This window comes from Oncorhynchus keta, chromosome 30 (genome assembly GCF_023373465.1).
Source record: "Oncorhynchus keta strain PuntledgeMale-10-30-2019 chromosome 30, Oket_V2, whole genome shotgun sequence".
Taxonomy (NCBI): domain Eukaryota; kingdom Metazoa; phylum Chordata; class Actinopteri; order Salmoniformes; family Salmonidae; genus Oncorhynchus; species Oncorhynchus keta.
Window position 1 is genome coordinate 57,680,854 of NC_068450.1, and position 27,850 is coordinate 57,708,703.

Genomic DNA, 27,850 nt, shown 5'->3' on the forward strand with positions numbered 1-27,850 from the left:
GACACACAATTAATCTTCTCCTTTCCCCCTTCTGTGACCAGGTGGCGAATCGCATCTCTGCATGTCTGGCAGACATATCAGTGTGGATGACGGATCACCACCTCAAGCTGAACCTCGGCAAGACGGAGCTGCTCTTCCTGACAACTCCATTGTGTCCTCCTCCCAGAGCGCTAAGAACCTTGGCGTGATCCTGGACAACACCCTGTCGTTCTCAACTAACATCAAGGCGGTGGCCCGTTCCTGTAGGTTCATGCTCTACAACATCCGCAGAGTACGACCCTGCCTCACACAGGAAGCGGCGCAGGTCCTAATCCAGGCACTTGTCATCTCCCGTCTGGATTACTGCAACTCGCTGTTGGCTGGGCTCCCTGCCTGTGCCATTAAACCCCTACAACTCATCCAGAACGCCGCAGCCCGTCTGGTGTTCAACCTTCCCAAGTTCTCTCACGTCACCCCGCTCCTCCGCTCTCTCCACTGGCTTCCAGTTGAAGCTCGCATCCGCTACAAGACCATGGTGCTTGCCTACGGAGCTGTGAGGGGAACGGCACCTCAGTACCTCCAGGCTCTGATCAGGCCCTACACCCAAACAAGGGCACTGTGTTCATCCACCTCTGGCCTGCTCGCCTCCCTACCACTGAGGAAGTACAGTTCCCGCTCAGCCCAGTCAAAACTGTTCGCTGCTCTGGCTCCCCAATGGTGGAACATACTCCCTCACGACGCCAGGACAGCGGAGTCAATCACCACCTTCCGGAGACACCTGAAACCCCACCTCTTTAAGGAATACCTAGGATAGGATAAAGTAATCCTTCTCACTCCCCCCCCCTTAAAAGATTTAGATGCACTATTGTAAAGTGGCTGTTCCACTGGATGTCATAAGGTGAATGCACCAATTTGTAAGTCGCTCTGGATAAGAGCGTCTGCTAAATGACTTAAATGTCTGTTTTTAGAAAAGGGACGCTCTGTTCTTAGTGCGCCTTTGATTCACGGGGGGACGCAGAGAACGGCATACAGCATTGAGCCATCAACCTCCATGGGATGAATGAAGGGTTCTGCCGCCTTGTTTCCAGGAGCAGTTCAAAGTTCAGCAAGTCCTTGGACCGCTTGGCGTAACAAGTCACTTTCACCATAGAGTCCCATACAGGTGTGAGATCAGTTTGACTTTGTTGAAAGTAACCCCAGGTCAAAAAAAGGTATACAGGTCTGGGATCAGGTTGAACATGTTAACATAGCCTGTGTTGACTGTGGATGGAGAATGTACACTGAACCCAGAACAGTGGTGGGTGTGTGTTCTGGTGCTGAGGAGATGAGCTATATGTGCCCGCACACTTTAAAGCTTCAATATGTAACTTTTAGAGCAGCCCCATCAAATTCACATAGAACTATGAGTTATAGACCTGTCAATCTCATTGAAAGCAAGTCTAAGAAACGGTAGATCTGTTCTATGTGTGCTATTTCTATGCTTCCCTTTCTTAAGCTGAAAATACAATATTTTTGGTTATGGAAAAGATATTTCACAGCGGTTTAGATTGTACAATGATTATCTATGCTATACTCGCTTGTTTTTTCACATAAACTGAAATTAGGCGAACTATTAGAATTTTAGCTACCACGAAATAGCTGAGCGATTTCAGCAGAGTGCATCTCCTAATCATGGGATTACATATAGGAAAACTGAAAACGATCCAACATATTTCTGATCGTATTTCGGTTCATCTTGGTTGCATATTTTATGTGGTTGAAATTGAAATACTGTCATCTTTTATGTCATTGAAAGAAATGGCCTTCTTCGGCTATACAACAGGTCCCTAAGCGTGCGCTCATTCTCTCAAGATGCTGAAAGAGCAAGAAAAACTCATTCTCCAACCCTGTTCCCGAGACAAAAGGACCATTTTGGTCTATCATGTTTACCATGAGGAACACAGCAGTTAATATTATAATAAGCTACATGTGAGGCCTACAGTCTGTATCAAGACAGTTACTAATCCAACTATTAGGTTACTTAGGTTACCATCCATCCATATAGTGCCATTTGATAAATTCAGAGACCACTTACAAAACGCCAAAAAGTGTTATGACTTTCTGTGATTGTCATCCATTAATTAAGCCCACACAAGTCTTGTAACCTGTATTGATGCGTACACACACTGCTGCGGTCTCGGCCACTCATCTTGGCAACATTTCAGTGATATCGGCCACTCATCTTGGCAACATTTCAGTGATATCGGCCACTCATCTTGGCAACATTTCAGTGATATCGGCCACTCATCTTGGCAACATTTCAGTGATATCGGCCACTCATCTTGGCAACATTTCAGTGATATCGGCCACTCATCTTGGCAACATTTCAGTGATATCGGCCACTCATCTTGGCAACATTTCAGTGATATCGGCCACTCATCTTGGCAACATTTCAGTGATATCGGCCACTCATCTTGGCAACATTTCACTGATATAATTGAACTACACATAATCGAACTACACAAACTACAACTGCATTTTGGAGCATATTCCACCAGTTCTATTTGCTCATTTTTCATGCGACTCACATCTCGCATGCGGGCAATGATAAATACTGTAATAGCCTACAGTTTTTGGGGAATCTGTTTTAATTATTGTGATAGACTCACGTGTCACCGGTTTGGGTTACCCCACTATTTATTTTGCCTGTGCTCCATATGGGACCGTTCCAGCTTACTTTCACCCCTGATTCTACCCTCGAACAGAATGACACAGTACAGGGCATCAGAAACAGATCTAAGCTATTAGTCAATATAGGAAAAAGAGGATATAGGTCGAAAAGGAATGAGGAAAGATCGAAATAATATGGTGTAATAAAATATACAATTAGAACAATATAATTGAACGGAAGGCTAGCCTGAATGCCAGTGTGTCTGTGCTTTCATGCCAAACTGGTCACTCTTTGTCATGCCAAAAAACGCTTGACAATTCCATAAGGAGTTGGCAAGTGAGTAGAAACAGACACCCAGGCTAAAATGCAGTAAAAACACCACAGCACAGAAACAATCAGAGCAAAAGTGAACAGACTTGCCTTTTGGTTGTGTTACATTGGGTTTGTGTGTTGAATTGTATTACATGGTGTGGTAAAATAGACTTAGGCTGTTTTGAATTCGATTACAGTGTGTTGCTGCTGAGAGGCACGTTCATATGGCTGCCATGTTTTGTCCTTGGCCCCTGCGGGCTGACTCACAGAAGGTAGAGCATCCTGTTGCTCCCCGGACCATCTGCAGGACCACCGTCACTGCTTCAGGGTGAATGAGGATGGGTCCTAATGGACTTATGCGTTCCTGTTTGATGGTGTGTGTGAGAGAGAGAGAGAGAGAGAGAGAGAGAGAGAGAGAGAGAGAGAGAGAGAGAGAGAGAGAGAGAGAGAGAGAGAGAGAGAGAGAGAGAGAGAGAGAGAGAGAGAGAGAGAGAGAGAGAGAGAGAGAGAGAGAGAGAGAGAGAGAGAGAGAGAGAGAGAGGTGTGCAATCGAAGTACATAAAATGCATACAAAGCATGTCAAGGAGTAATTACACAAAACGCAAACAGTCCTAACGGCTGTGTCTCTGCTCATATGTAACTACATATATTTCTGAGGCTCATCAAAGAGTCGTTAGGCATAGCTCTGTTTCAGGTTTGTAATTATATGAAAGTTAGCAGTGTGCTGGTGTTCTTTCTATATGTCAGTGTGGTTGCTGTGGCTCACTTAGCAACACAAATAAACCAGAGAGACAGGGTCCTGCTCCCGCTCGCCTCCCTTCCTCTCTCTCGTTCTGCAGAGTCAGCGCTCCTCTCCTCTCCCAACGCTCGTCACGTCTCTCTCTTTCCATTCCTCTGCTGCACTCCGCCCTCCCCAGGCAATTCTGAGCATCCCTCCCTATATCTCTCCACCCCTCTCACTTTCGTAAAGGGGTGAAGACCAGGGGGACGGATGGCTCCTTTCTTCTCCGCGGAGGATGTGTGGGTGCTGGGATTTGTGATTTGAGTCCCTCCTCCTTTCCTTCCCTTCCCTCCCCTCCCTCTCTCCTCCATCCCCCCTCCTTCACCTCCCTCTCCTTCTTTGCTTTTATTCTCCATATAGCTCTGGACCGGCACAATCTTCCAATTCAGCTGAGATGGAGACCACCCAGAGAGGGCTCAGCGTTGCCCACCACGGCCAGGGGGAGAGCGGGATAAAGCGGACTGGCTAGTCAGAGGGGGGTCCTTCACTGGCCCACCCTATACCCTTTCAAGGGCTTTACTCTGGATAGGCAGGACAGGTCTTAATGCTTTGCGCTTTCAGCAAGGAATGACACTTCTGCTTGTTGGACTTCTCCAATGTTTTGGCACCTTTACTTACTGAATCCTAATTATGGACATAGTGAAAATGTGGTTTTCCCTACTCTGGATTTGAATCTGGATCTAATCGCCATCTCGAGTGCCTGAGTTTTTACAGCCGTAACTCAAACGCATGGACGTCTTTGGTTTCGCGAAGATGGCAAAGCTGTCAGGGTGAGTGTGTGTACTGTACTGGGACAACGGAAACTAAGCGGGCGCGCGGGGAGGGGTTGAGGGTGGCGGAGGTTGTCTCTGCATAGGAACAAGGAGTGTGTGACCAATGAGCGAGCAGTCTGTTGTGCCTGGGAGCCGAGTGTGGATTGCAACACGAGCAGTGATTCAGTACTCAGGCCACGGCTTTGTGGCTGATCCAAAAAGTTCTGAGAGAGAGAGAGCTGAGCGACTGTGTTTGGCCAGAGAGTTAGATAAGTTGCAAGAGAGAGTTTGACATAGAGAGAGTAAGATAAAGACTAAGGGGAAGGGAAGGTGTGTGAACTAGAGAGGAGTCATAATTTATGTGAGTGAGAAAGGACAGAAAGCAGACATGGAGATGATGTACCAGAGAGCTACAGAGGGAGGAGGAAAGGAAGAACAGCAAGGTAAGTAAAGTGACCAGAAGCAGAAAGAGGAGGAGGCCCAACAGGGAATGTGAAAATTATAGTGAGGGGTGGTGAGATACGGAGGAGGGAGGGATAGAGAAGAAACTCACTATCAATGAGAATTGAATTGAAACAGAGGAGGTTCCATAAGTAGAATGTTGTTGTAATGATGAATAGCTCAGAACACAATTCTTCCTGATCTCTGTGACTTTACACTCCAGTCACCCTGCTTCTAGTCCACACACACACACACACACACACACACACACACACACACACACACACACACACACACACACACACACACACACACACACACACACACACACACACAGTGCCTGTAGCACAATCACACACGCACACACATGCAAACAGAGCATGTAGCACACACAAACACTGTAACACAATCACACACACAGACGTTGGGATGATCCCTCCCCTTGAGTGGGGTCGCAACACTAAACCCACTAAACATGGCTCAAAACAAATCTTTTAAACCTCAGCACACAGAGAGAGAACTACAGCTGGAATGAATCATTCTCTCTCTTGTAAAGTAGTGGGAGTGTGAGGCGTAGCTCGGCACCTAAAGTTTGTAGAGACCCGGGATCTTCTGGGTTCCTTCGAGGGATTACTTTAAGAGAGATTAGGCAGCTCATTGGAACTAGTTGGTGCTGTTATTGGCTGGAAAAGTTTCAAACGGGGGTCATCGATGCTTATTGATGTCTTTGTATTGTTTCCAGGGGCACCACTTTCACTGGGGACGGGGGGCACATTCTGAAATTGCATTTTTGTTCCCCCCCAGTTTTATTATTGGAATGTGATTTTAAAAAAGCGATGCAACGGTGTGCTTTAGGACCATGAGGATGGCTCTGAGCAGTCGGGTAGAGACTGTTTGGAGTGTTTATCCGACTGGGGGGAATATATATACACTACCAGTCAAAATGTTGGACACACTTACTCATTCCAGGGTTTATCTTTATTTGTACTATTTTCTACATTGTAGAATAATAGTGAAGACATCAAAACTATGAAATAACACATGGAATCATGTAGTAACTCAAAAAGTGTTAAACAAATCAAAATATATTTCACATTTGAGATTCTTCAAAGTAGCCACCCTTTGCCTTGATGACAGCTTTGCACACTCTTGGCATTCTCTCAACCAGCTTAAACTGGAATGCTTTTCCAACAGTCAAATCAAATCAAATTTATTTATATAGCCCTTCGTACATCAGCTGATATCTCAAAGTGCTGTACAGAAACCCAGCCTAAATCCCCAAACAACAAGCAATGCAGGTGTAGAAGCACGGTGGCTAGGAAAAACTCCCTAGAAAGGCCAAAACCTAGGAAGAAACCTAGAGAGGAACCAGGCTATGTGGGGTGGCCAGTCCTCTTCTGGCTGTGCCGGGTGGAGATTATAACAGAACATGGCCAAGATGTTCAAATGTTCATAAATGACCAGCATGGTCAAATAATAATAATCACAGGCAGAACAGTTGAAACTGGAGCAGCAGCACGGCCAGATGGACTGGGGACAGCAAGGAGTCATCATGTCAGGTAGTCCTGAGGCATGGTCCTAGGGCTCAGGTCCTCCGAGAGAGAGAAAGAAAGAGAGAATTTGAGAGAGCATACTTAAATTCACACAGGACACCGGATAGGACCGGAGAAGTACTCCAGATATAACAAACTGACCCTAGCCCCCCGACACATAAACTACTGCAGCATAAATACTGGAGGCTGGGACAGGAGGGGTCAGGAGACACTGTGGCCCCATCCGATGACACCCCCGGACAGGGCCAAACAGGAAGGATATAACCCCACCCACTTTGCCAAAGCACAGCCCCCACACCACGAGAGGGATATCTTTAACCACTAACTTACCATCCTGAGACAAGGCCGAGTATAGCCCACAAAGATCTCCGCCACGGCACAACCCAAGGGGGGGCGCCAACCCAGACAGAAAGATCACATCAGTGACTCAACCCACTCAAGTGACGCACCCCTCCTAGGGACGGTATGAAAGAGCCCTAGTAAGCCAGTGACTCAGCCCCTGTAATAGGGTTAGAGGCAGAGAATCCCAGTGGAAAGAGGGGAACCGGCCAGGCAGAGACAGCAAGGGCGGTTCGTTGTTCCAGAGCCTTTCCGTTCACCTTCACACTCCTGGGCCAGACTACACTCAATCATATGACCCGCTGAAGAGATGAGTCTTCGGTAAAGACTTAAAAGTTGAGACCGAGTTTGCGTCTCTCACATGGGTAGGCAGACCATTCCATAAAAATTGAGCTCTATAGGAGAAAGCCCTGCCTCCAGCTGTTTGCTTAGAAATTCTAGGGACAATTAGGAGGCCTGCGTCTTGTGACCGTAGCGTACGTGTAGGTATGTACGGCAGGACCAAATCAGAGAGCTAGGTAAGGAGCAAGCCCATGTAATGCTTTGTAGGTTAGCAGTAAAACCTTGAAATCAGCCCTTGCCTTGACAGTCTTGAAGGAGTTCCAACAAATGATGAGCCCTTTTTGTCTGCTTTTCCTTATCTCTGTGGTCCAACTCATCCCAAACCATATCAATTGGGTTGAGGTCGGGGATTGTGGAGTCCAAGTAATCTGATGCAGTACCATCACTCTCCTTCTTGGTCAAATAACCCTTACACAGCCTGGGGGTGTGTTGGGTCATTGTCCTGTTAAAAAACAAATGATAGTCCCACTAAGTGCAAACCAGATGGGATGGCGTATCGCTGCAGAATGCTGTGGTAGCCATGCTGGTTAAGTGCACCTTGAATTCTCAGGTCAGGTTTTGCTGGTTTCATCGATAAAATATCACAACGATAATTTAAAGTTTTACCGCCACAGTCGACTGTTGAATTATTCTATGAATCTGCTGTTTCTCAGAGCAAGGTGCAAGCAGCGTCACACATATGTTTGAATATAGAAATCAGAGAGGCAGCCAGCTGGGAGAAACCAATCGGTCAGCACAGGCAGACCAGCCAGAACGGGCTCTCCATGCAACCCTTAAAGTTGCACGATTTTCTTGATTTGAGTCGCAATAATCCTCCCCAAGGGATTTTGACGGGTGATCACCGCGGCACACATGACCCCCGCTTCATTCAACTGGATGAAATCGCTGCAGCATGTCTCCCTCTGTCCGTGTGTCTTTCAGTCAGTCAGGTCAGAGGAAAGCGAGAGAGAGAAAGGAAGGACAAACAAGAATAGAGGAACAAATAAATACACAACAGGGATCCACAATGCGTTGTATTATGAAAGAAAAGATTGAGGGATATTAAGTGGAGGTTGTTGCTCGTGGAGCTCTGAGTCGGGACACTGTAAAGACACCCACATGTTGTGTGGGGTAGTTAGTGTTGATTATGTAGAGTCTACGTAAGGGATAATCAACGAGGGGCTATGAGTTCTATGGAAAATAATGAACGACGTCAGAGATCTTTTGTAACTAAACCAAGATAGACCACAGCTTGTCGTTTCCAATGTGAACAAATGAATCATAGTGGGCAGAGCCTAGCACGCGCTAGCGATATGCTAATGACACGTTCTAGTATACATCTGCATATTTCCGTCAGGGAACGCCTACTCTGTGAAGTGTGTGTGTGCAATAACTCAATTTGCCTTTGCACTCATTCTAAACAGTGCATTTTTTTGTTTTACTTTTGCAAAGGGTAAAGTCCACTCTGTTCATAATAACAAATTCTAGTTTTGGGAACAGAAAAATGTATTTAGATCAAATGTTTAATTGATGCGAACATTTACAGAATGTCTGCCAATATCCATCTCGTTCCATCTTCTCCCACTGCCCGCCAGTGGGCTTCCTCTCACTACCATGCTTGGTAGTGGGTGGAAACACCACCCGGATGCTTCCCATTTATACATCCAGGGAAATATCTTTCTTTTTGTTCTATCTGTGCAACACAGTCTCACAATCAATTCGTGCATATATGTACAAAATGCATTTCAGCAAATTTTGTGCGTTTTTCTGGCTTAATTCGTGAGAAAAGACATGAATTTATGTGCTTCTTAATTTGTGCGAAAAGACACAAATTTAACCAGTAGGCTACACACAAGCCTTTTCAACAACCATATAGACGCGATAGTTTATATTTAATTTTTGTTCTTAAACTCGATGTAGGATCAGGCAAAATCCCTTGAGTTGCGCACCTTATGCAGGTTTGGTCCTCGGTTGGTTGCCATGTGTCCATATCGAGTGGTGTGGTCATGATGTCTAGGTCTGCTTGTCAACGGATGTGGAAAGCATAGTGCAACCTAGGAGTTTGGTTTCAAGTTTTGAGTCGGTTGATCCACTTCCATCTCTGACACGTGGAAACTGGAGGGGGGAAGGGAGGGGGTGCACTCCACACATATGCGAGTAGGCCGGAGGGGTCCGGGGGGCGGCCGGCAGAAGTTGTGTGCCCCATGGTTGCCCACTTGTAGATTGACCCATTGGTTGGCTTAAAGAGTCGTCTGTACGTAGGGTGGGGGTTAGGGTTAGGTCCAGTTGGAGTTAGGGTTAGGTATAGTTAGTAGAATGGTTAAGGTTAGGGTTAAGGTAAGGTATAGTCGCGTATATGGTTGTTGCAAAGGCTTGTGTGCCTACTGGTTAAATTTGTGTCTTTTCGTACGAATTAAGTAGCACATAAATTAGTGTATTTTCGAACGAATTGAACCACACAAAAATGCACAAAAACGCACGAAATCTGCTGAAATAAATGTTGTACATATATGCGCAAATTGGATGTGAGGCTGAGCTGATCTGTGACAACGTGGAAGGTGTGTCCTTCCATGGAGTGGCATTATTCTATTATTCTTCCAGAGAACACAGAGCTCTGAGTTGATTATCCATTTTATAGCATTGCTATAATTGAACACAATTGTCACTAGAAACATGTTAATTGTCAGGTAGAAATGTGTTCAACATCCACTAAAGTAGCTAGCAAGTTAACTTGATAGCTATAGTTGTTGCCGTGGTTTAGCGAACCAAACCATCAGTCCTAGCTTCCTATTATGAAAATCAAATTCAACAGTACCAATAAAGTTTTCAATTCGACGTTTGCATTAAAAAGCAGCTCAAACCCAATATGTAAGAATGAACTATAGCCACTGAATTCTACCTTGTGTTACAGGTAATTATAAAAGGGGTGGGACTAAATCTGAATGCTGATTGGTTAAAACCGCATTCAAGCCGGCATCTATTCCACAAGTTACCACTGACTAAATCCATGACGTTAAAATGCCTATTTACTCTGTTCCATCTGACTGCGCAATCCACTGTTTCATCAGCCCAGCCAAGCAATTTATAAACTTGATTTCCACTATAAAAAACATCTACACATTATCTCACATTTATTTTAGACTAATATTTAGATTTAAATAGCAGAGATTTGTATAAACCTTGCTGTCTGTCTCTCCGACATTTGCAACATTGTTTCAAAATTCAAATTCGATCTCCAGCTGTCCTATAGTAATGAACGTGTTGGGAGTCGGGACAAGACAGACAGGCAGGCAACGTTTCTCAGCCAGTCGACATCATGAATCAGCTGGCATCGCTTTTATGGATTTATACAAAGAAACGTTAATTGAAAAAAAGGTCAAACGAAACAAAGTGCCGCTAGTTTGCAGTCTATCCAGTGTCAGTTTGAAGTGATTCTGTTAGTTGTGTTGTTGGCTAGCTCCTCTGAACAATAGTGTCCCTACGAGAGAGCACATTTTCTATGCCAGGCGAAATCGCGCCTCATTAGCTCATTGTTATGGATGTATCCAAATAAATGTCAATACAAAACTGCTTAAACAAATGCTAATGCAGCTACTATTGTTATTCTGGCTGCACTGTTGATGTAATTTGCTTGCTAGCAAGCAAGGGATAAGAAAGTTGGCAGCCAGTATGTCTATAGATACAGGAAAAAAAAGACTGAACGACTGGGTCGTGTCTCTGGCAACCGAACCGATAGAACGAACAACCATCCGGCTTGGGTAGCAACCCTAGATTTTTATCGGGACTATATCTTGTCGAAAGATTAAATAGTATGAATAAATTAATGAAAAATAATGTTTTCAATTAAAATATGTCAATCAATATTTGAATATGGTGGTAACCCATTGTATAAAAGTGATAACGCCCTTGAAGATTGTTTGGAGGACATATTGGCACGGTTTACTGGCTCTCGACGGCTTCTCAGGCATTATCATTTAAATAATGCACGCTCTAGAAAGCCTATTCAAGCCAATAAGAAATGTTATTATCTGTTTAATTGTTGTTTTTTGCCTTTGCCAAAAAAACAAGAAGGAAACTCACCATCAAGCTTTGATTATTTGAATCAGCTGTGTGGTGCTAGGGCAAAAACCAAAACGTGTACCGAAACCCTGGTGTAAGTTATATGTTTGTAAGAAGAAACTTGCAATAGAAAATGGCTACTGGGCTTTTGGTGGTTTTCGCAATATGTTGAAATGAAGGTATTGTAATTATCTGTTCCATTGTTGTTGTTTTTTCCTTTGCCAAGCAACAAGAAGGAAACTCATGTTTGAATCTCCCACCCACCTTCCGGTGATGTAGAGCAACAAATAGGTAGCAGCAGCCTTCTCTGACAAATCATGATCTCGTGGGGGTGGAGCTCCAACGCATTGATTGAAACTAGAAAGTCATCTTCAGCCAGGAAATTAAGTCCACTGTACGGAACCAATCAGTTTGCTTGTTTTGTTTTTAACGGAAGCAACATTAGTCACGGCAGAAGCCACCAAGTCTTAAACCTCTTGTCAGATGTGGTGTCGAAGAGACAAATACAGCAGAGGAAGAGACTACTTTTTGAAAACAATAGCCTGTATAGACAGAGGATTAATCATACAGTAGCATTTCTAACTTCTGGTTACACTGAAGAGACCAAGCACATCCTTTCATCTCATCTCCCCTCCTCTCCTCCATTTATCACCAGCTTCCCCCAGATCAATTATGGAAATAAAGAAAAGCAAACAACCTTTTTTTTTTGCTTTCAATTTCATTTCTAGCTCACGCTGCTCTGGCAGGAAAATAAATGAGCTTTCGGGGAGAGTGCGCTGACTAACCACTTACATGGTGATTCGCACCAAGCAAATGAACGGAACAGAACTGAACTTTGGGTTCCAAGTCCTCTGGTTACTTTTAGATGTTTGTCCATTTTGGTGTTTAGATGTTTGTCCATTTTGGTGTTTTTTAGGCCCTGTTTTGACAGCAGTTTCTGTCAAAGTAATTGTCCGATTTCTGGCTAAACTTAACATGCTCTTCGGGTAGTGCCTTTTAGCAGATGCTATTTCCAGCTGCTCTCTGTTTTACTTTCCATGCATTTGTGCAGTGGAGTGTGGAGGGGAGAATGCAGTGTTTATGCTCCTGAGCACTGATCAACTTAGAGTTATCCTGTTTGGAAAATATAGAGTGTTTTTAACGTTGACCGTCACATTTCAATTGGGTGTTTTCCAATTAAGTGGGTGCTATCATTTTCTACGTTAGATTACAACCACAGCCTTCAGTTCTGAGGATATTCAGGTAGTGGCTTTAAAAATATAGAACTTCTTGTTTTAGAGTACATAGAAAATGCCTCTCTGAGTGGTGGGCTAAAGTAAGATATATAAATAAGCCTCTATGTTTGAAGAGAGACAATCATCTTTAAGGGACATATTGGCACTCTGTGCTCAACCAACCTGGCCTCAGGGCAATTTGTAAGATTTAGTACGTACATTTCTTTCATCCATTGAGTATGATACTGTATATTACATTAAGTTACTCTATGAATTAAATAGTGGTCGTACACAATGATACATTGCTTTCCATCCGTTTAGAATGACATATTACGTTAAGTTACACTATGAATGAAATAGTGGTCGTACAATAGGATACGAATTCGAGAAATTATAGTATCATACGTCTTACCCGGTCGTACAATATCATAGGAATTGGATTATGTAACGTATTATACATTTAGGGACATATGCTATTATACCTCTTTCTTTGAGACCAGGCTGCTTGTTGCGCTGTAACAACAAAGACAAATTCAGAGGAGAATTTACATTGCTGGTAAGGAGAACTAACAACAAAAGTTAGGAGAATGTACGTAGCAGATTCGGTGAATTAGGTTCAAGTTTGGGGAAGGGTTAGCAAAAATGGTACTGTTCCCCTCTAACAAGCAACCTTTGGTTTGCTAGACGATTCCTGTAGTCCCTTAGAGGACTGGCCTGAACTTCTGTATCTCTTTCCCATCCAAATAAAATATTGAAACATTGGTCATTTATTTGACCGAGACGCACGACGACAGAAAGACTTATCAATCTCAGTTAAAGCATCCGAGAGAGCGAAACAGCGCCGCTCTGTCTCAGTATGTGTTGACCATGAATCCGATGCTTTCTGGACCAAAATAGTATGACATGTCATACTATTTCTGTCCAGACAGCATCAGATATATGGGCTACATACACTGCTCGAAAAATAAAGGGAACACTAAATTAACACATCCTAGATCTGAATGAATGAAATATTCTTATTAAATACTTTTTTCTTTACATAGTTGAATGTGCTGACAACAAAATCACACAAAAATGATCAATGGAAATCAAATTTATCAACCCATGGAGGTCTGGATTTGGAGTCACACTCAAAATTAAAGTGGAAAACCACACTACAGGCTGATCCAACTTTCATGTAATGTCCTTAAAACAAGTCAAAATGAGGCTCAGTAGTGTGTGTGGCCTCCACGTGCCTTTATGACCTCCCTACAATGCCTGGGCATGCTCCTGATGAGGTGGCGGATGGTCTCCTGAGGGATCTCCTCTCAGACCTGGACTAAAGCATCCGCCAAGTCCTGGACAGACTGTGGTGCAATGTGGCGTTGGTGGATGGAGCGAGACATGATGTCCCAGATGTGCTCAATTGGATTCAGGTCTGGGGAACGGGCGGGCCAGTCCATAGCATCAATGCCTTCCTCTTGCAGGAACTGCTGACACACTCCAGCCACATGAGGTCTAGCATTGTCTTGCATTAGGAGGAACCCAGGGCCAACCGCACCAGCATATGGCCTCACAAGGGGTCTGAGGATCTCATCTCGGTACCTAATGGCAGTCAGGCTACTTCTGGCGAGCACATGGAGGGCTGTGCGGCCCCCCAAAGAAATGCCACCCCACACCATGACTGACCCACCGCCAAATCGGTCATGCTGGAGGATGTTGCAGGCAGCAGAACGTTCTCCACTGCGTCTTCAGACTGTCACGTCTGTCACATGTGCTCAGTGTGAACCTGCTTTCATCTGTGAAGAGCACAGGGCACCAGTGGCGAATTTGCCAATCTTGGTGTTCTCTGGCAAATGCCAAACGTCCTGCACGGTGTTGGGCTGTAAGCACAACCCCCACCTGTGGACATCGGGCCCTCGTACCACCCTCATGGAGTCTGTTTCTGACCGTTTGAGCAGACACATGCACATTTGTGGCCTGCTGGAGGTCATTTTGCAGGGCTCTGGCAGTGCTCCTCCTTGCACAAAGGCGGAGGTAGCGGTCCTGCTGCTGGGTTGTTGCCCTCCCACGGCCTCCTCCACGTCTCCTGATGTACTGGCCTGTCTCCTGGTAGTGCCTCCATGCTCTGGACACTACGCTGACAGACACAGCAAACCTTCTTGCCACAGCTCGCATTGATGTGCCATCCTGGATGAGCTGCACTACCTGAGCCACTTGTGTGGGTTGTAGACTCTGTCTCATGCTACCACTAGAGTGAAAGCACCGCCAGCATAAAAGTGACCAAAACATCAGTCAGGAAGCATAGGAACTGAGAAGTGGTCTGTGGTTATCACCTGCAGAACCACTCCTTTATTGGGGGTGTCTTGCTAATTGCTTATAATTTCCACCTGTTGTCTATTCCATTTGCACAACAGCATGTGAAATGTATTGTCAATCAGTGTTCGTTTCTGTCATTTATCTTGTTTCTGTAACCATACTGTTCTTAATGTAACGTAACATATCATACTTAATGGAGGTACACACATTTACGTACTAACACACACACACACACATATCCCCTGTCTCTTTGCTGAATAACAGTAGTGGAACAAGTACTCAATTGTCATACTTAATACGAAATGACTCAAGTAAAAGTGAAAGTCACACAGTAAAATACTACTTGAGTCAAGTCTAAAAGTGTCTGGTTTTAAATGTGCTGAAGTACAGTGACGGGAAAACTCACTTGTTATGTTTTTTAACTCAGCAAAAAAAGAAACGTCCCATTTTCAGGACTCTGTTTTTCAAAGATGATTCATTAAAATCCCAAAACTTCACAGAACTTCATTGTAAAGGGTTTAAACACTATTTCCCATGCTTTTTCAATGAACCATACAAAAATAGTGAACATGCACCTGTGGAACTGTCATTAAGACACTAACAGCTGACAGACGGTAGGCAATTAAGGTCACAGTTGAAACCTTGGAGCACTTGGGACACGAAAGAGGCCTTTCTACTGACTGAAAAACACCAAAAGAAAGATGCCCAAGGTCCCTGCTCATCTGCGTGAACGTGCCTTAGGCATGCTGCAAAGAGGGATGAGGACTATAGATGTGGCCAGGGCAATAAATTGCAATGTCCGTACTGTGAGACGCCTAAGACAGCGCTACAGGGAGACAGGACGGACAGCTGATCGTCCTCGCAGTGGAAGACCACGTGTAACAACACCTGCACAGGATCGGTACATCCAAACATCACACCTGCGGGACAGGTGCAGGATGGAACGCACAATCCCTCCATCAGTGCTCAGACTGTCCGCAATAGGCTGAGAGAGGCTGGACTGAGGGCTTGTAGACTTGTTGTAAGGCAGGTCCTCACCAGACATCACCGGCAACAGCGTTGCCTATGGGCACAAACCCACCGCCGCTAGACAGGACTGGCAAAAAGTGCTCTTCACTGACGAGTCTTGGTTTTGTCTCACCAGGGGTGATGCTCGGATTCGTGTTTATCGTCGAAGGAATGAGCTTTATACCGAGGCCTGTACACTGGAGCAGGATCGATTTGGAGGTGGAGGGACCGTCATGGTCTGGGGTGGTATGCCACATCATCATCGGACTGAGCTTGTCATTGCAGGCAATCTCAACACTGCGTTTCAGGGAAGACATCCTCCTCCCTCATGTGGTACCCTCTAGGTGTATCTCTAGGAGACAGAATGTATCTCATTCCTGAGCGGTAAGACAGCTGTGTGGTCCCATGGTGTTTATACTTGCGTACTATTGTTTGTACAGATGAACGTGGTACGTTCAGGCATTTGGAAATTGCTCCCAAGGATGAACCAGACTTGTGGTCTACAAAAAAATTTGAGGTCTTGGCTGATTCCTTTTGGTTTTCCCATGATGTTAAGCAAAGAGGTATTGCGTTTGAAGGTAGGCCTTGAAATATATCCACAGGTACACCTATTGACTCAAATGTCAATTAGCCTATCAGAAGCTTCTAAAGCCATGACATAATTTTCTGGAATTTTCCAAGCTGTGTAAAGGCACAATCAATTTAGTGTATGTAAACTTCTGACCCACTGGAATTGAGATAGTGAAATAAGCTGTCTGTAAACAATCAATTCCTACAGAAGAACAATGTGACAATTTTTCAATTTTAAGATAAAACTATTTTGTGTACCTCAGGGGTCTCATGGTTAACAAATAATTCACCATACCCATAACTTCCAACAATTATCATTTCAAAAATACTTTCATTGCAGTTCATTTTTAGAATGTAGAACAGTTTCTCCAGTGATGTGTTTGTGGAAGAACAGCATGTGATATTTTGCATGACTCTAGTAAGATGTCCTTTAACACCTGTTTTAAGTACTTTCGAGTACAGATGCCCTTCATGTAAATAACTTAAATGCAGTATGTTATTCATTCATTTGTATGGAGGTTCAGTTAAAGGTGGTCTATCAACTTTAGCACTGATGACTTCTCGTAAATTTAGTCATGAAATCTTAGTGTCATTTAAAATGAAGCCCTCAATGTGAACATACCATAGAACTACAAAAATACAAATCAATCATAACAGGCACAACTTTCACATATCAAACATGGATCAATGTGATGTGCCAATATGCATGTCATTATGCAGGTCCCTAAGGTCAATATTACAAAACCATTCTCTTTGCAATTAAGTTTTGAATTGCGTTAAACCCATGCTAAAGGCAAGAAATGTCCTGTACTGAGGTGACAGCAGTAAATAAGTATTAACTGCTTAGAGTTCATGCTAAATGTGGTGACTGAGAGATGTACTGTATATTGTAATGAATAAAGGGAATCAAGATCAAATGAATATTCACATACTGTATGTGATGACTTATTTGTTTTTAATTCATTCAGATTAAGGTTCAAATGATCACGCAAAATAATTCAACAGAACACATCGTCTACACTAGGAACAACATCTTAAAATTAAATCAATTCAATATATTGCGCTGGTTCAAATCATACACAAATTCATTCACATAGAACACACCTACAATACATTTAATTTCTGACAATAGGGGTGACATGTCTTCTGAAATGTATTCAGATTCAACATACTATACAGGTTCAGGGGATCATAAACTCACAGAAAAAAACAGTTAATTATGTAGCTTGGTTTAAACAAATGATTCACTCTGCAGTGACTTATAAAAAGAGCGTGCAGCAGCTGGCAAGTAGTTGAGCATGGTCATCAGATCTTGGTACTTGTTTTTTTTTTGATGGTCAGAGGACTCTCATATTTTCTCTGGTAGTGGCTTGCAAAATAGAGAGGTTGAGGTTAGGGGTGTACATCACCCCCTGTAGATCCACAGAAATGACATGGTTGTCAGCATTGGCTTTAGCCCACTCAGTCACGTTGAAGCCGTGTGTAGGCCTTTTCAATGGTGCAACTCACTTTCAACTGCAATCTTCATTTTTTCCTCTTCAGATGTTGCTGCTGACATCTTAGTGAAGGTGTCACATTTGCCACAGGTGTCACTCCTGGGTTGGCTGAAATTGAGACTGCCGTTTGAAAATTGTCCTTAAAGACACAGAATTTTGCAGATGTGGTATTCTTTGTAGAGTCAGTACAGTCGCAACAAATTCAGATCAGGGCTGATGTATTCTGTGTACATCCCCCTTCATCTGAGAGTAGTGATTCTGGGTTCTTGGAAGAGATCTAATGTGCTCCTTGGTGCCCTCTTCACTGTAGCATGTATCCGATGTGGCCTGTAAGGAGACAACAAGATGTTAAACTACTATTCTCTCAATGGTCTAGGGACCTGCCTTAGAGTGCAACTGTCGCTATAACCGGGGGTACAAATCCCGACCGCGCCATTGCAGTTTGTGGCCGGGGGTCCTGAAGGGCGGCGAGAATTAGGCCAGTGCTGTCCGGTGGGAGGGGGAAGGTAGTCGGCACTCATTCCTCAATGCTAAGGTTGTACTTGGACAGCTTAGTTACCAACATTTTTATATTTGTTTCAGAATTTGCTATTCATCCATTTGATACTCTGTTAATGTTTAGAAGATTGTTTAGAGCACTGCAATAGTGAAATAATCCAGGCTGGAATCCATAGCGCATTACCTATTACTATGCTTCCCTCTTCTGAAGGAGACCTAGCCTCAGTAGCCTGATATGGAGACCCTGCATCCTCACCTGCCTCAGCTTGAACTCCTAACTTTTCCTGAACAACCTGACCAAAGCAATTACATTTCAATTAACAGGTTCTTAAACGAGTACAGAGAATACTACGTTTGTAATTGATATTCATATAGACATTAATTCATATTTTCACTTGCCTGAAGATGGCTGTTGGTTAGCTGGAACGCAGACATGAAAGTGACCTTGCACACATTCAATCTCTGGCCTGCTTGCTGTACATGGTATTTGAAGGTTCGTTTCCGTCGTTTGTATCCTCAGGTTTACGTCTCCGTTTCACCTCATGCTGCAATAAAAAAATGACAATGATAAATTCAGAATTTAACGTACTGTAGCACATTCAGGGTAAAGCGTGATCAGGACCTCCATCTTTCACACACACTCCCAACCTATACACAGAATGAGTTTGTATTGCACCATTGTGCAACACTGCACTTTTAGAGTTAACGTTAATGTACGTATCATTACTGTCAAAGTTAAACTATGCAAGTGTTCAATATAGCTTTTATAATAATAGGCGTTTTGTCTTATTTCTAACCTGTTCTAAGCCGGAGAGAATCAACGCTTGCTGTTTCTCGTATGGGACAGTGTAGAAACTGTTGAAAAGATGCAGCCTGCGCTCATCAGTCAACTTTCCACACTCCTTTCTGCACGTCGTGGAACACGCTCTTCCCTGCAGGATACAGTGTAACTAGCTAGCTACTGTAGCCATGTCGAAACATCCGGTAGATGGAGAAAAAGTAGCTAGCTATGTTACTTCTATAAATCTACCAATAACATTTGTAACGATAATGTATAAAATAGCAGCCAACGAACTTCAGCTAATATGTTCTCTATAGTTAGAAATTAGACAACCCAGAACACACATGTTACTGTACTCTATAGCTAGCTAGCTTGATATACGGTTCTTCCACATACCTATTTTGGACAGCTTTTCACAGTTCTCTTGACCCTTACGATTTGTATAGGGTTTTCCCGCAAGATCTTCCTTTGCCAGTCTTTCCATTCTTGTAGTTTTATGTTTCTTTCCCACATTTCGGCGATTTTCATCAGCAACAGAAAAGTTGTGCGCTTGTCAGTCCATTCTGAGTGGTGCACAGAAACTGTTATTCCACGAGAGCCTATCTTTAAATTTTAAATTATTTTTAATTAGCGCGTGGAAACCTTGTGAAACCAGTTCACTATAGAAAATGGGTATCCAATAATGATTTTATGTATAGCTTTTTTTATTTTTTTATTTTTTTAATGTCACATATGGTTCCTCATCTGTAGAATTCAATTGTTGGAAAAATGACTTGTCATTGTCACGTTCGTTGTATGGAGGAGACCAAGGCGCAGCGTGGTAAGCGTACATACTTCTTTATTTAACGAATGAACCGTGACGGAAATAAGAGTAGTGCAGACAGGCAACTAAACATAGAATAAGAACCCACAAATACCCTAGACAAAATGGCTACCTAAATATGGTCCCCAATCAGAGACAACATAGACAGCTGCCTCTGATTGGGAACCAATTCAGGCCACCATAGACCTACATATACCTAGACTACAAAACCCCGTAGATATACACAACACCCTAGACAATTAAAAAAAGAACATACGCATGCACCATAGTCACACCCTGACCTGACCAAAATAATAAAGAACACAAATATAACTAAGGTCAGGGCGTGACAGTCATGCACAAAGTAGATGTCCTAACCGACTTGCCAAAACTATAGTTTGTTAACAAGAAACTTGTAGAGTGGTTGAAATGACTCCAACCTAAGTGTATGTAAACTTCCGACTTCAACTGTATTTGTCATGTATTTAGTGATGCTTGTTCTGTGGGGTTTGTGCTCCAGTGTTTTGCTAATGCAGATGTTGCATTCATCTGTGTTTAACACTGGACGAACGTGATGCACCCCAACCCCACCACAAAATCTGTATGTATGTTCTCAAGCTGCTACCATCAGCTGGGGCTTTGTCAACCAGAATCTGCACAGATCTCTTAATGATCGCTTAACGAGACTCGTGTTTCCTAATTGTTTAAGAAAGTCTAAGAACCTAATCTGGCAACCCGGAGCATTTATTAAAATGGGTGAATCTCAAAACAAGCTTTTATGAGCCATTTAGAAGATCTAGGTCTACAGCACATGACTACAATATAAGCGCTCCCTTTTCCATATGTGTGGGATATGTTTTGTCAGTTTTCATACTGAAATTAATCATAATATCCTAAGTGCCAGCCTGGCTATCATGCCAACTCCCTGTCACTCATTGGCATGCCAAACATGTTAGCACAAACAGGTCTGGGACCAGGTCTAGGCTAGAATCATACTGTCTGGAATGTGTTCTATTTAATTCCAACATCAGTTTGGGCAGAAAAGAGAACATTTACAAAAACATCTTGTTCTGCAACTTATAATATATCAATTAAGTAAACAATGTAATCTATACAAATCATGTCCACATTGTACTACTAACATTGTCCAACACTTCCTTTGGCCGCATTTCCTTCCAGTTCTCTGCTGCCAATGACTGGAACGAATTGCAAAAATCACTGAAGCTGGAGTCTTTATGTCTCCCTCTCTAACTTTAAGCATCAGCTGTAGTTTACCGATCACTGTACCTGTACACAGCCAATCTGTAAATAGCACACCCAACTACCTCATCCCCATATTGTTACTTATCCTCTTGCTCTTTTGCAGCCCAGTATCTCTACTTGCACATCTATCACTCCAGTGTTAATGCTAAATTGTAATTATTTCGCCTCCATGGTCTATTTATTGCCTTACCTCCCTGCTCTTCTACATTTGCACACACTGTACAGAGAATTTTCTATTGTGTTATTGACTGTACATTTGTTTATGTGTAACTCTGTTTTGTTGTTTTTGTCGCACTGCTTTGCTTTACCTTGGTCAGGTCGCAGTTGTAAATGAGAACTTGTTCTCAACTGGCCTACCTGGTTAAACAAAGGTGAAATAAATCAAATTAAAATAAAATCATAGAAATTATCAGGTTATCTCAGGATTACCAGCACATTGAAGTGGGAGGAGAACAATAATGTGAGAAATAGCTGGATTAAATTATTTTCCATCAACAACAAAAATGACAGCGATTATTTATCTCTAATCTGTGGATTTGAAATATCCCTCTTGAATGACCTTTGTGTTATTCAGAATTAACACGGCCGTTGCAAACTATCACAGATGCATGTGACCTAGCTCTATGAATCACTTTGTTAATGAGTGAGGTGTGTGTCAGCTGGCCAAATAAAGGGCCAAGTAATTGGCTATAATGCAATGTCATAACTTTATGTTAATGCTTTCTTTAAATGAAGGATGATACAGGTTGAAATATTCAATGGACAGGTGCCTCTAGATTATAGGAAGTCAAGCCAAATACCCTAGTAGAATATTTCCTTTCCACATCATTCAGTACTCAAGGACACCCCTTGAAGAGGGCATTTGGCCCATTTGATCATTGTTTGAAGGACTAGGACAAACAATATAGAGAGAGCACTACTAAACACACACACTTGCCATAAGACTAAGGGCAAAGGATCAGCTCCCTAGGGAACCACACTTCAGAACAGAATCTCAAAGGGTTCAGAGCCAGCCTTTGAGTCTTGAACTGAGTACTGATAGTCTCCCTCCCTCTGTGTGAGTGAGTCTTACTGGCTGGCTGGTGGAGCCAACTTAGGGTGTGCTGTCCTTACTGTTCTACTGCAGAGGGTCATGCTGTACTGTGCAGTGCTGTGGGCTGCCTGCCAGACCATGTGCCAGAGTTAAAACATCAACCCCCACTACTACCACCATTACCACCAGCAGGCTCTATGGCAGCCTCCTACAGCGTGCACACCCCCAGGACCCTCTCTCTCTCTCTCTTTGTGTTTCCTGCTACTGTCACTCAGGGACAGGAAGAAGGGCCATGGCTTTGTTTTGTTCTGCCTTTCATGTTCTTCTCCTTCTGATCTCTGCTCCCTTGAAGCGCAGTGTGATAGGTGTGGGGATGTCAAAACAGGTTATGTCATTTATAGTAAGATCAGAGCAATCAGCATCGATGGAGGTGTGTGTGTGTGTGCACGTGTGCAATATACACACACTTGACTTGATGTGACTGTAAACTACACGTAAACGAAGGAGAATCGTGGCGTCACCTAGAGAATGTAGCTGATAGCTGTAACTGTATCATTGCATTCGTTACTGAGTATCAAGACTGTTCATTTACCCAATTAACATACATCATTATATATAGCAGAGCCACGAATGAATAGCAATCAGATTAAGAGCATGGGGAAGCCTTTGGGAACCGTAGCCTAACATGGTCTGTGTATGCCGGCAAGGAGGCCAAAAGTCTCAGGGGCTATGTGTGTGTGTGTGTGTGTGTGAGTGAGAGAGAGAGTCACTAAGTGACAGTGAAGAAAGAGATTTTGCAGGCTTTGTCATTCCAGCAACGTGCTTCTTGACCTTCCATTTTAGTAAATTGCTGCATCAAGGCGATTGCATTGAGTGCGGTTTCAGTAGGGTGGATGGATTGAGCACTAGTGCTGTCCATGGTGCTGAACAATTCAGGGCTACTGGTGGTGCTGAATGGAAACCTAAACCCCTTGTTTTACATTGTGGAACATCATGCTTTTCCCATACTCTAACGCAATGAACCCTTAATGAATAGCAATTAACTCTGAGAAACAAAATCCCAATAAAACTGCAAGGTTATCCACTTAAAATGCACATTTTTGACAACTCAAAAGCTTCCATACATTGCATTTTAACGACAGCTGCCTCTGCGAAACGCCTGCAGTTTTTATGTGGTCCTCGGCATTCCCTCGTCTAGGCCTATGGTGTATCCTCCCTGGACAAAATGTTCAGAGCAGAGCACGGGGTGTGGTATGGCCGGGTTACATGAAACATCGCTGTGAGAGCTGAAGCATGTTGTCATCTTCAGAAAGCCATGCTGTATTAATAGGGAGCACATTGAGGGCATCCTTTAAAGACGTGGAGGGATGTTTCATTTATGACTCTCTGAAGCACCACAGAGCGACATGGGAGGGGAGAGGAATCTCTAGTAGGCTGCTGGTGGTGGGGAAAAAAGTTCATGGGATGCCTTGAGTCACAGCACTCGGATGGAGATGAAGTCAAGATCATAGATTGACAATGTGTAGAACTTGCATTGTACGTTGCCGACGGCGGCTATATCGGTGGGGCTATTAGTATCTCTAGCCTGACTGATTTTATACCACATTCTGACCACATGACCTGTGAAGATGTACGCCGTCTAGGTAGAATTTAAAGTCCTCTCCATTCTGCCATGTCTATTTATACGGTTTGGAGCAGAGTGCAGAAGTGATAAAATGGCTCCTGGCAGAGTGTTTTAGTCATCCACAGGGAACGTTGTAGAACCACATGGGGACACACTGATGCTCTCTAGCCACTGCCTTTGTGTCTGTTTCTATAATTCATGGCATGGAGCCAAACCTCTACACACTTTAGATGGAAGATCCCCAGATGGAGGGAGAGTAGGTTGTTGGGGGAAAAAAGCCTTAAATACACTCAGGATCACTTTAGCCTTTGCTCTCTGCAACTGTAGAACTCTCGCCGAACAAGGGAGGCCTTTTAGCCAATAAATAATGAAAAACAGCTATATTGTGAAAATATGCTGTAAAGAAACACAACATAGACTTTTCTCAAATGTTAATGTTTCCTGTCCCCAAACGTGCTCATTTTGGTTCCTTAAGAGACCGAGGTCGAGACTCGTCTCAATTGGCGGCAGCGTAGCCTAGTGGTTAGAGCGTTGGACTAGTAACCGGAAGGTTGCGAGTTCAAACCCCTGAGCTGACAAGGTACAAATCTGTCGTTCTGCCCCTGAACAGGCAGTTAACCCACTGTTCCCAGGCCGTCATTGAAAATAAGAATATGTTCTTAACTGACTTGCCTGGTTAAATAAAGGTCAAATAAAAAAAATTTTTAAAAATTAAATTGTATGACTGAGGTGCTCTCTTGTCGTTTAATATTTCTATGCCCTCCACCCAGTCTTGGGGCGAAGGGGGTATTAGCCTAGCTATTCCTTCGAGTGTAAAAAGAGAGGCAGAGCCTGGGGAAGGGAGATTGTAAGCATTTTTTTTTGGCATTGTGCTAATGGAGACTAAAACATCATGGAAAAGCTATTAACTTGTGTGTTTGTGGCTGAATGTCTGGGTAGAGGTCTAGGTGGTGGGGGGAGAAAGAGAAAGGGGTTTTAGCCAGGGCTCTCTCTCTCTCTCTCTCTCTCTCTCTCTCTCTCTCTCTCTCTCTCTCTCTCTCTCTCTCTCTCTCTCTCTCTCGCTCTCTCGCTCTCTCTCGCTCTCTCTCTCTCGGTCTAGCCTCTTTACCCCTGCTTGCTGGAGCATGGTGAGTGAGGAGCCGTCCAAGCTGAACATACTGCTGTGTGAAGTGTGACGAAAGCCTGCTAGCACTAACGGCATGAGGTCTCCTCAGCCATCAGAGCTTGACAAGAATGCGATCCTCTGAACCAAGCACTAATTGCTCTGACGATCATAGCTGGCGGTGGTTCCACAGAATAGTCCACAACTAGATGGGTATTTGAGGATGGGAGCACTCAGGAAAAAGAAAATGGCTTTTGACACACTTCTTGCTTGAAGAATAGGACAAATCTAGACTCCATCCTCGCGAAAACCTTTCTTCTCCAACAGAGATAGTTTCAGACATGTTTTGGGGAAAGCTGGAGACTGTGCGTGGTCCTTTTCAAAGCACGTAGGTTAGACATAGCGAAGATATTTCGCTGCACAATGAGTAAACTGTCCAGAGACCAGAATACTTGTTACCTCCCAATGCTCACACACACACACACATGCACGCACACACGCACACACGCACAACACACACATCCAGTGCAGGGAGATTGTGTAATTTGCCACTGTAGGCCATTGTTTGTTTCAAGTGTTTTACGGACCTGATCAAAAGAAGGGGAAATCAATGGAAGTAAGGTGTAACCAAGCAATAGGATGTACGACTTCATTCAGGAGGCTATGACCATCATACAACAGACTATGTGTCATCATGAGACTGGCTGTCATTCACAGCTAGGCATTAGGCTAGAAGCCCGGATCTTTAAACAACTTTAGGAATTGATTCGATTCACCATCATTCTGTTCAGAATGGCCAAGAGATAATTGTTCAGTTTTTTGAATTTGTTGCTCATTTTTAGTTCTTTGGGAGCTTTTGGAGTTGAATCCGAATGATTGATTCAAGGCCTTGAGTGGTTCTATCTTTGGGGGAGTTGCAGCAAAAGCTTTTCAGAAAATACCAATTCTACCTCTGAAAGGGAAAGTGCTTTTCGATTTCCTTGAAAAGTGTTGCTACATGCCCACGTTTCATATTGATTACAGGCTTCAGGGTTGAATGGTTGCTTTATTTATTCATGCAAAGTACAGCCGCTCTGTTTTATGATGATGATGGTGATGATGTTGATCATTGAACTGATCATTTGAATCTTTTATTATCAGTCTTCTCCTCTTTTTAAATCCCTCCCACAACTTTTCCTTCCTGCAAAAACAATGAGCGTATTTGCACTGAGACAACAGGGTTCCCACATCAATAGCCTTTCCCTTTCCCTTCCGTACATCAACTGTTTTTGAGGAACAGTCTCCCCCTTCTGCTCCTTGCTAGTCTATGACATCAGATCTCTAGTGGAATGGCATTTTTCATACACTCCCTCTCCTCCTCTTCTTCCTATAAATCCTCTTACTACACACACACACACACACACACACACACACACACACACACACACACACACACACACACACACACACACACACACACACACACACACACACACACACACACACACACACACACACACACACACACACACACACACACAACACAGACAGTGGTGGATTTGTTTTGGCTCTGATGAGGAGGATTAGGAGATGAAGGCCCCAGCTCTGAATCCACCACAGCAGTTTGATTTCGAGTTTAGACCAAAAGCCTCTTCAACACAATGAGACACAAGCTGAGACACAAGCATGTCGACGGGATAATGGGGGTGATATTGTCCCACTGATGGCTTAAGCGTGATATTTTTTGAGGGCTATTTAAGTATCAGCTGATTTAAAATCCACGCTAAATTGTTTTCACTGGGGTTTTGTGTCCGTAAAGAAAGGCTACTGATAATAAAAACGTGTTTTCTGATCTTGTCTTGATTGTTATGTTGCCTTTACCACGTTGTACAGCAGACGTCAATGCAGCGTGGAGGCTGGAAGGCTAGAGTGAGACCGAACACACTGTGACACATCAATCTGTGGGTGTTTGTCACCTACTGTGTGTTCCTGACATTGACGTCCTCCCTGTTCCATCGCGCCCTGGCTTGGCGTTGTCGTTGCACTGTCACATCAATGTCATTTCTACCTCACGGTTTCAAAGTCAACTGGAGAGTGTTAGTCTCGAGGCCAATCTTTTGTATGTGAAACAAAAATCAACAGATGGTGTCTATTGTATGTGCTGTATGATTTGGCCCTGTGAAGGGTTGAGAGTGGCAACGATACGTTTTGACTCTAGGCACACTCTATGCAAAAGCTTGTCCAAGCGAGGGTGCCAATTTTAGTGCTGTTGATACAAAACCAATTTCACGGATCTCTGGCATTAGTTTGAAGCCCGTTGTGCTTTGACGTCTCGATTTTGCGTCATTCATTTCATTTACAGTGAGCCGTCCGACGGTCGTCTCGGGGTTCTCTAACCGTCTCATGCCTTCACACTCTTGACACAATTTCGTGGCAGGACTTGGCTACAGTGGCTATGTAATGACCGTAGCAGCCAATTATGTAGATATCCAACTCGAAGGACCATGAAAAAAGAATGTCCCATAGTCCAGTAGTGGGTAGGCAGCGAGAAAGGTGCTGCTCAGAGCAACATCACAAATTAATAAGACATCCATACGATCATCCTTATACCTCATTTTGCTCTGCTTCAGCCACAAGACCAAATCATCGGGCTGGCCTCCCCCCTCTGGATCCTGGGGCACCCTGCCGGGAACACCCTATGGCTGGGATATGGGCTCTTCCAGGGACGGCCGAGACTACTTCAGCAAGTAAGTACCATCCTTCCCCAGGGGGGTGTACAACAACAGTGTCCAGGCCCAACCCCCCGCCCCGCAGAATTCAAGTCCACCTATAATGCGCAAACATTCTCAAACATTCTCATTGTTGCACAGTGAGTGTGCCTCACAATATAATTAGTGATTGTGATCACATACATTGTTTGATTAATAGTCCTGACATATACTTTAAATGATCCTCTAATCAAATTTCCCCCCAACATGCTTCACAGGGCGTGACA

At 43.7% G+C, this 27,850-nt stretch overlaps 1 protein-coding gene and 1 long non-coding RNA gene across 2 annotated transcripts in view; one reads left to right on the top strand and one right to left on the bottom strand.

Moving 5' to 3' along the window:
* LOC118363173 (FERM and PDZ domain-containing protein 4-like) overlaps positions 1-27,850 on the top strand; it is a 66,170-nt gene that overhangs the window by 20,506 nt on the left and 17,814 nt on the right. Inside the window, exon 2 of the mRNA XM_052488639.1 lies at positions 27,486-27,602. Coding sequence (XP_052344599.1) covers positions 27,486-27,602 — 117 coding nt within the window. The remainder of the gene's footprint in view (positions 1-27,485; positions 27,603-27,850) is intronic.
* On the bottom strand, positions 18,674-20,010 carry LOC118363141 (uncharacterized). Its single transcript, XR_004821360.2, has 3 exons — positions 19,449-20,010; positions 19,069-19,203; positions 18,674-18,816 (listed from the first exon to the last, which is right to left on the bottom strand). It is a non-coding gene; the product is annotated as an uncharacterized LOC118363141 (long non-coding RNA).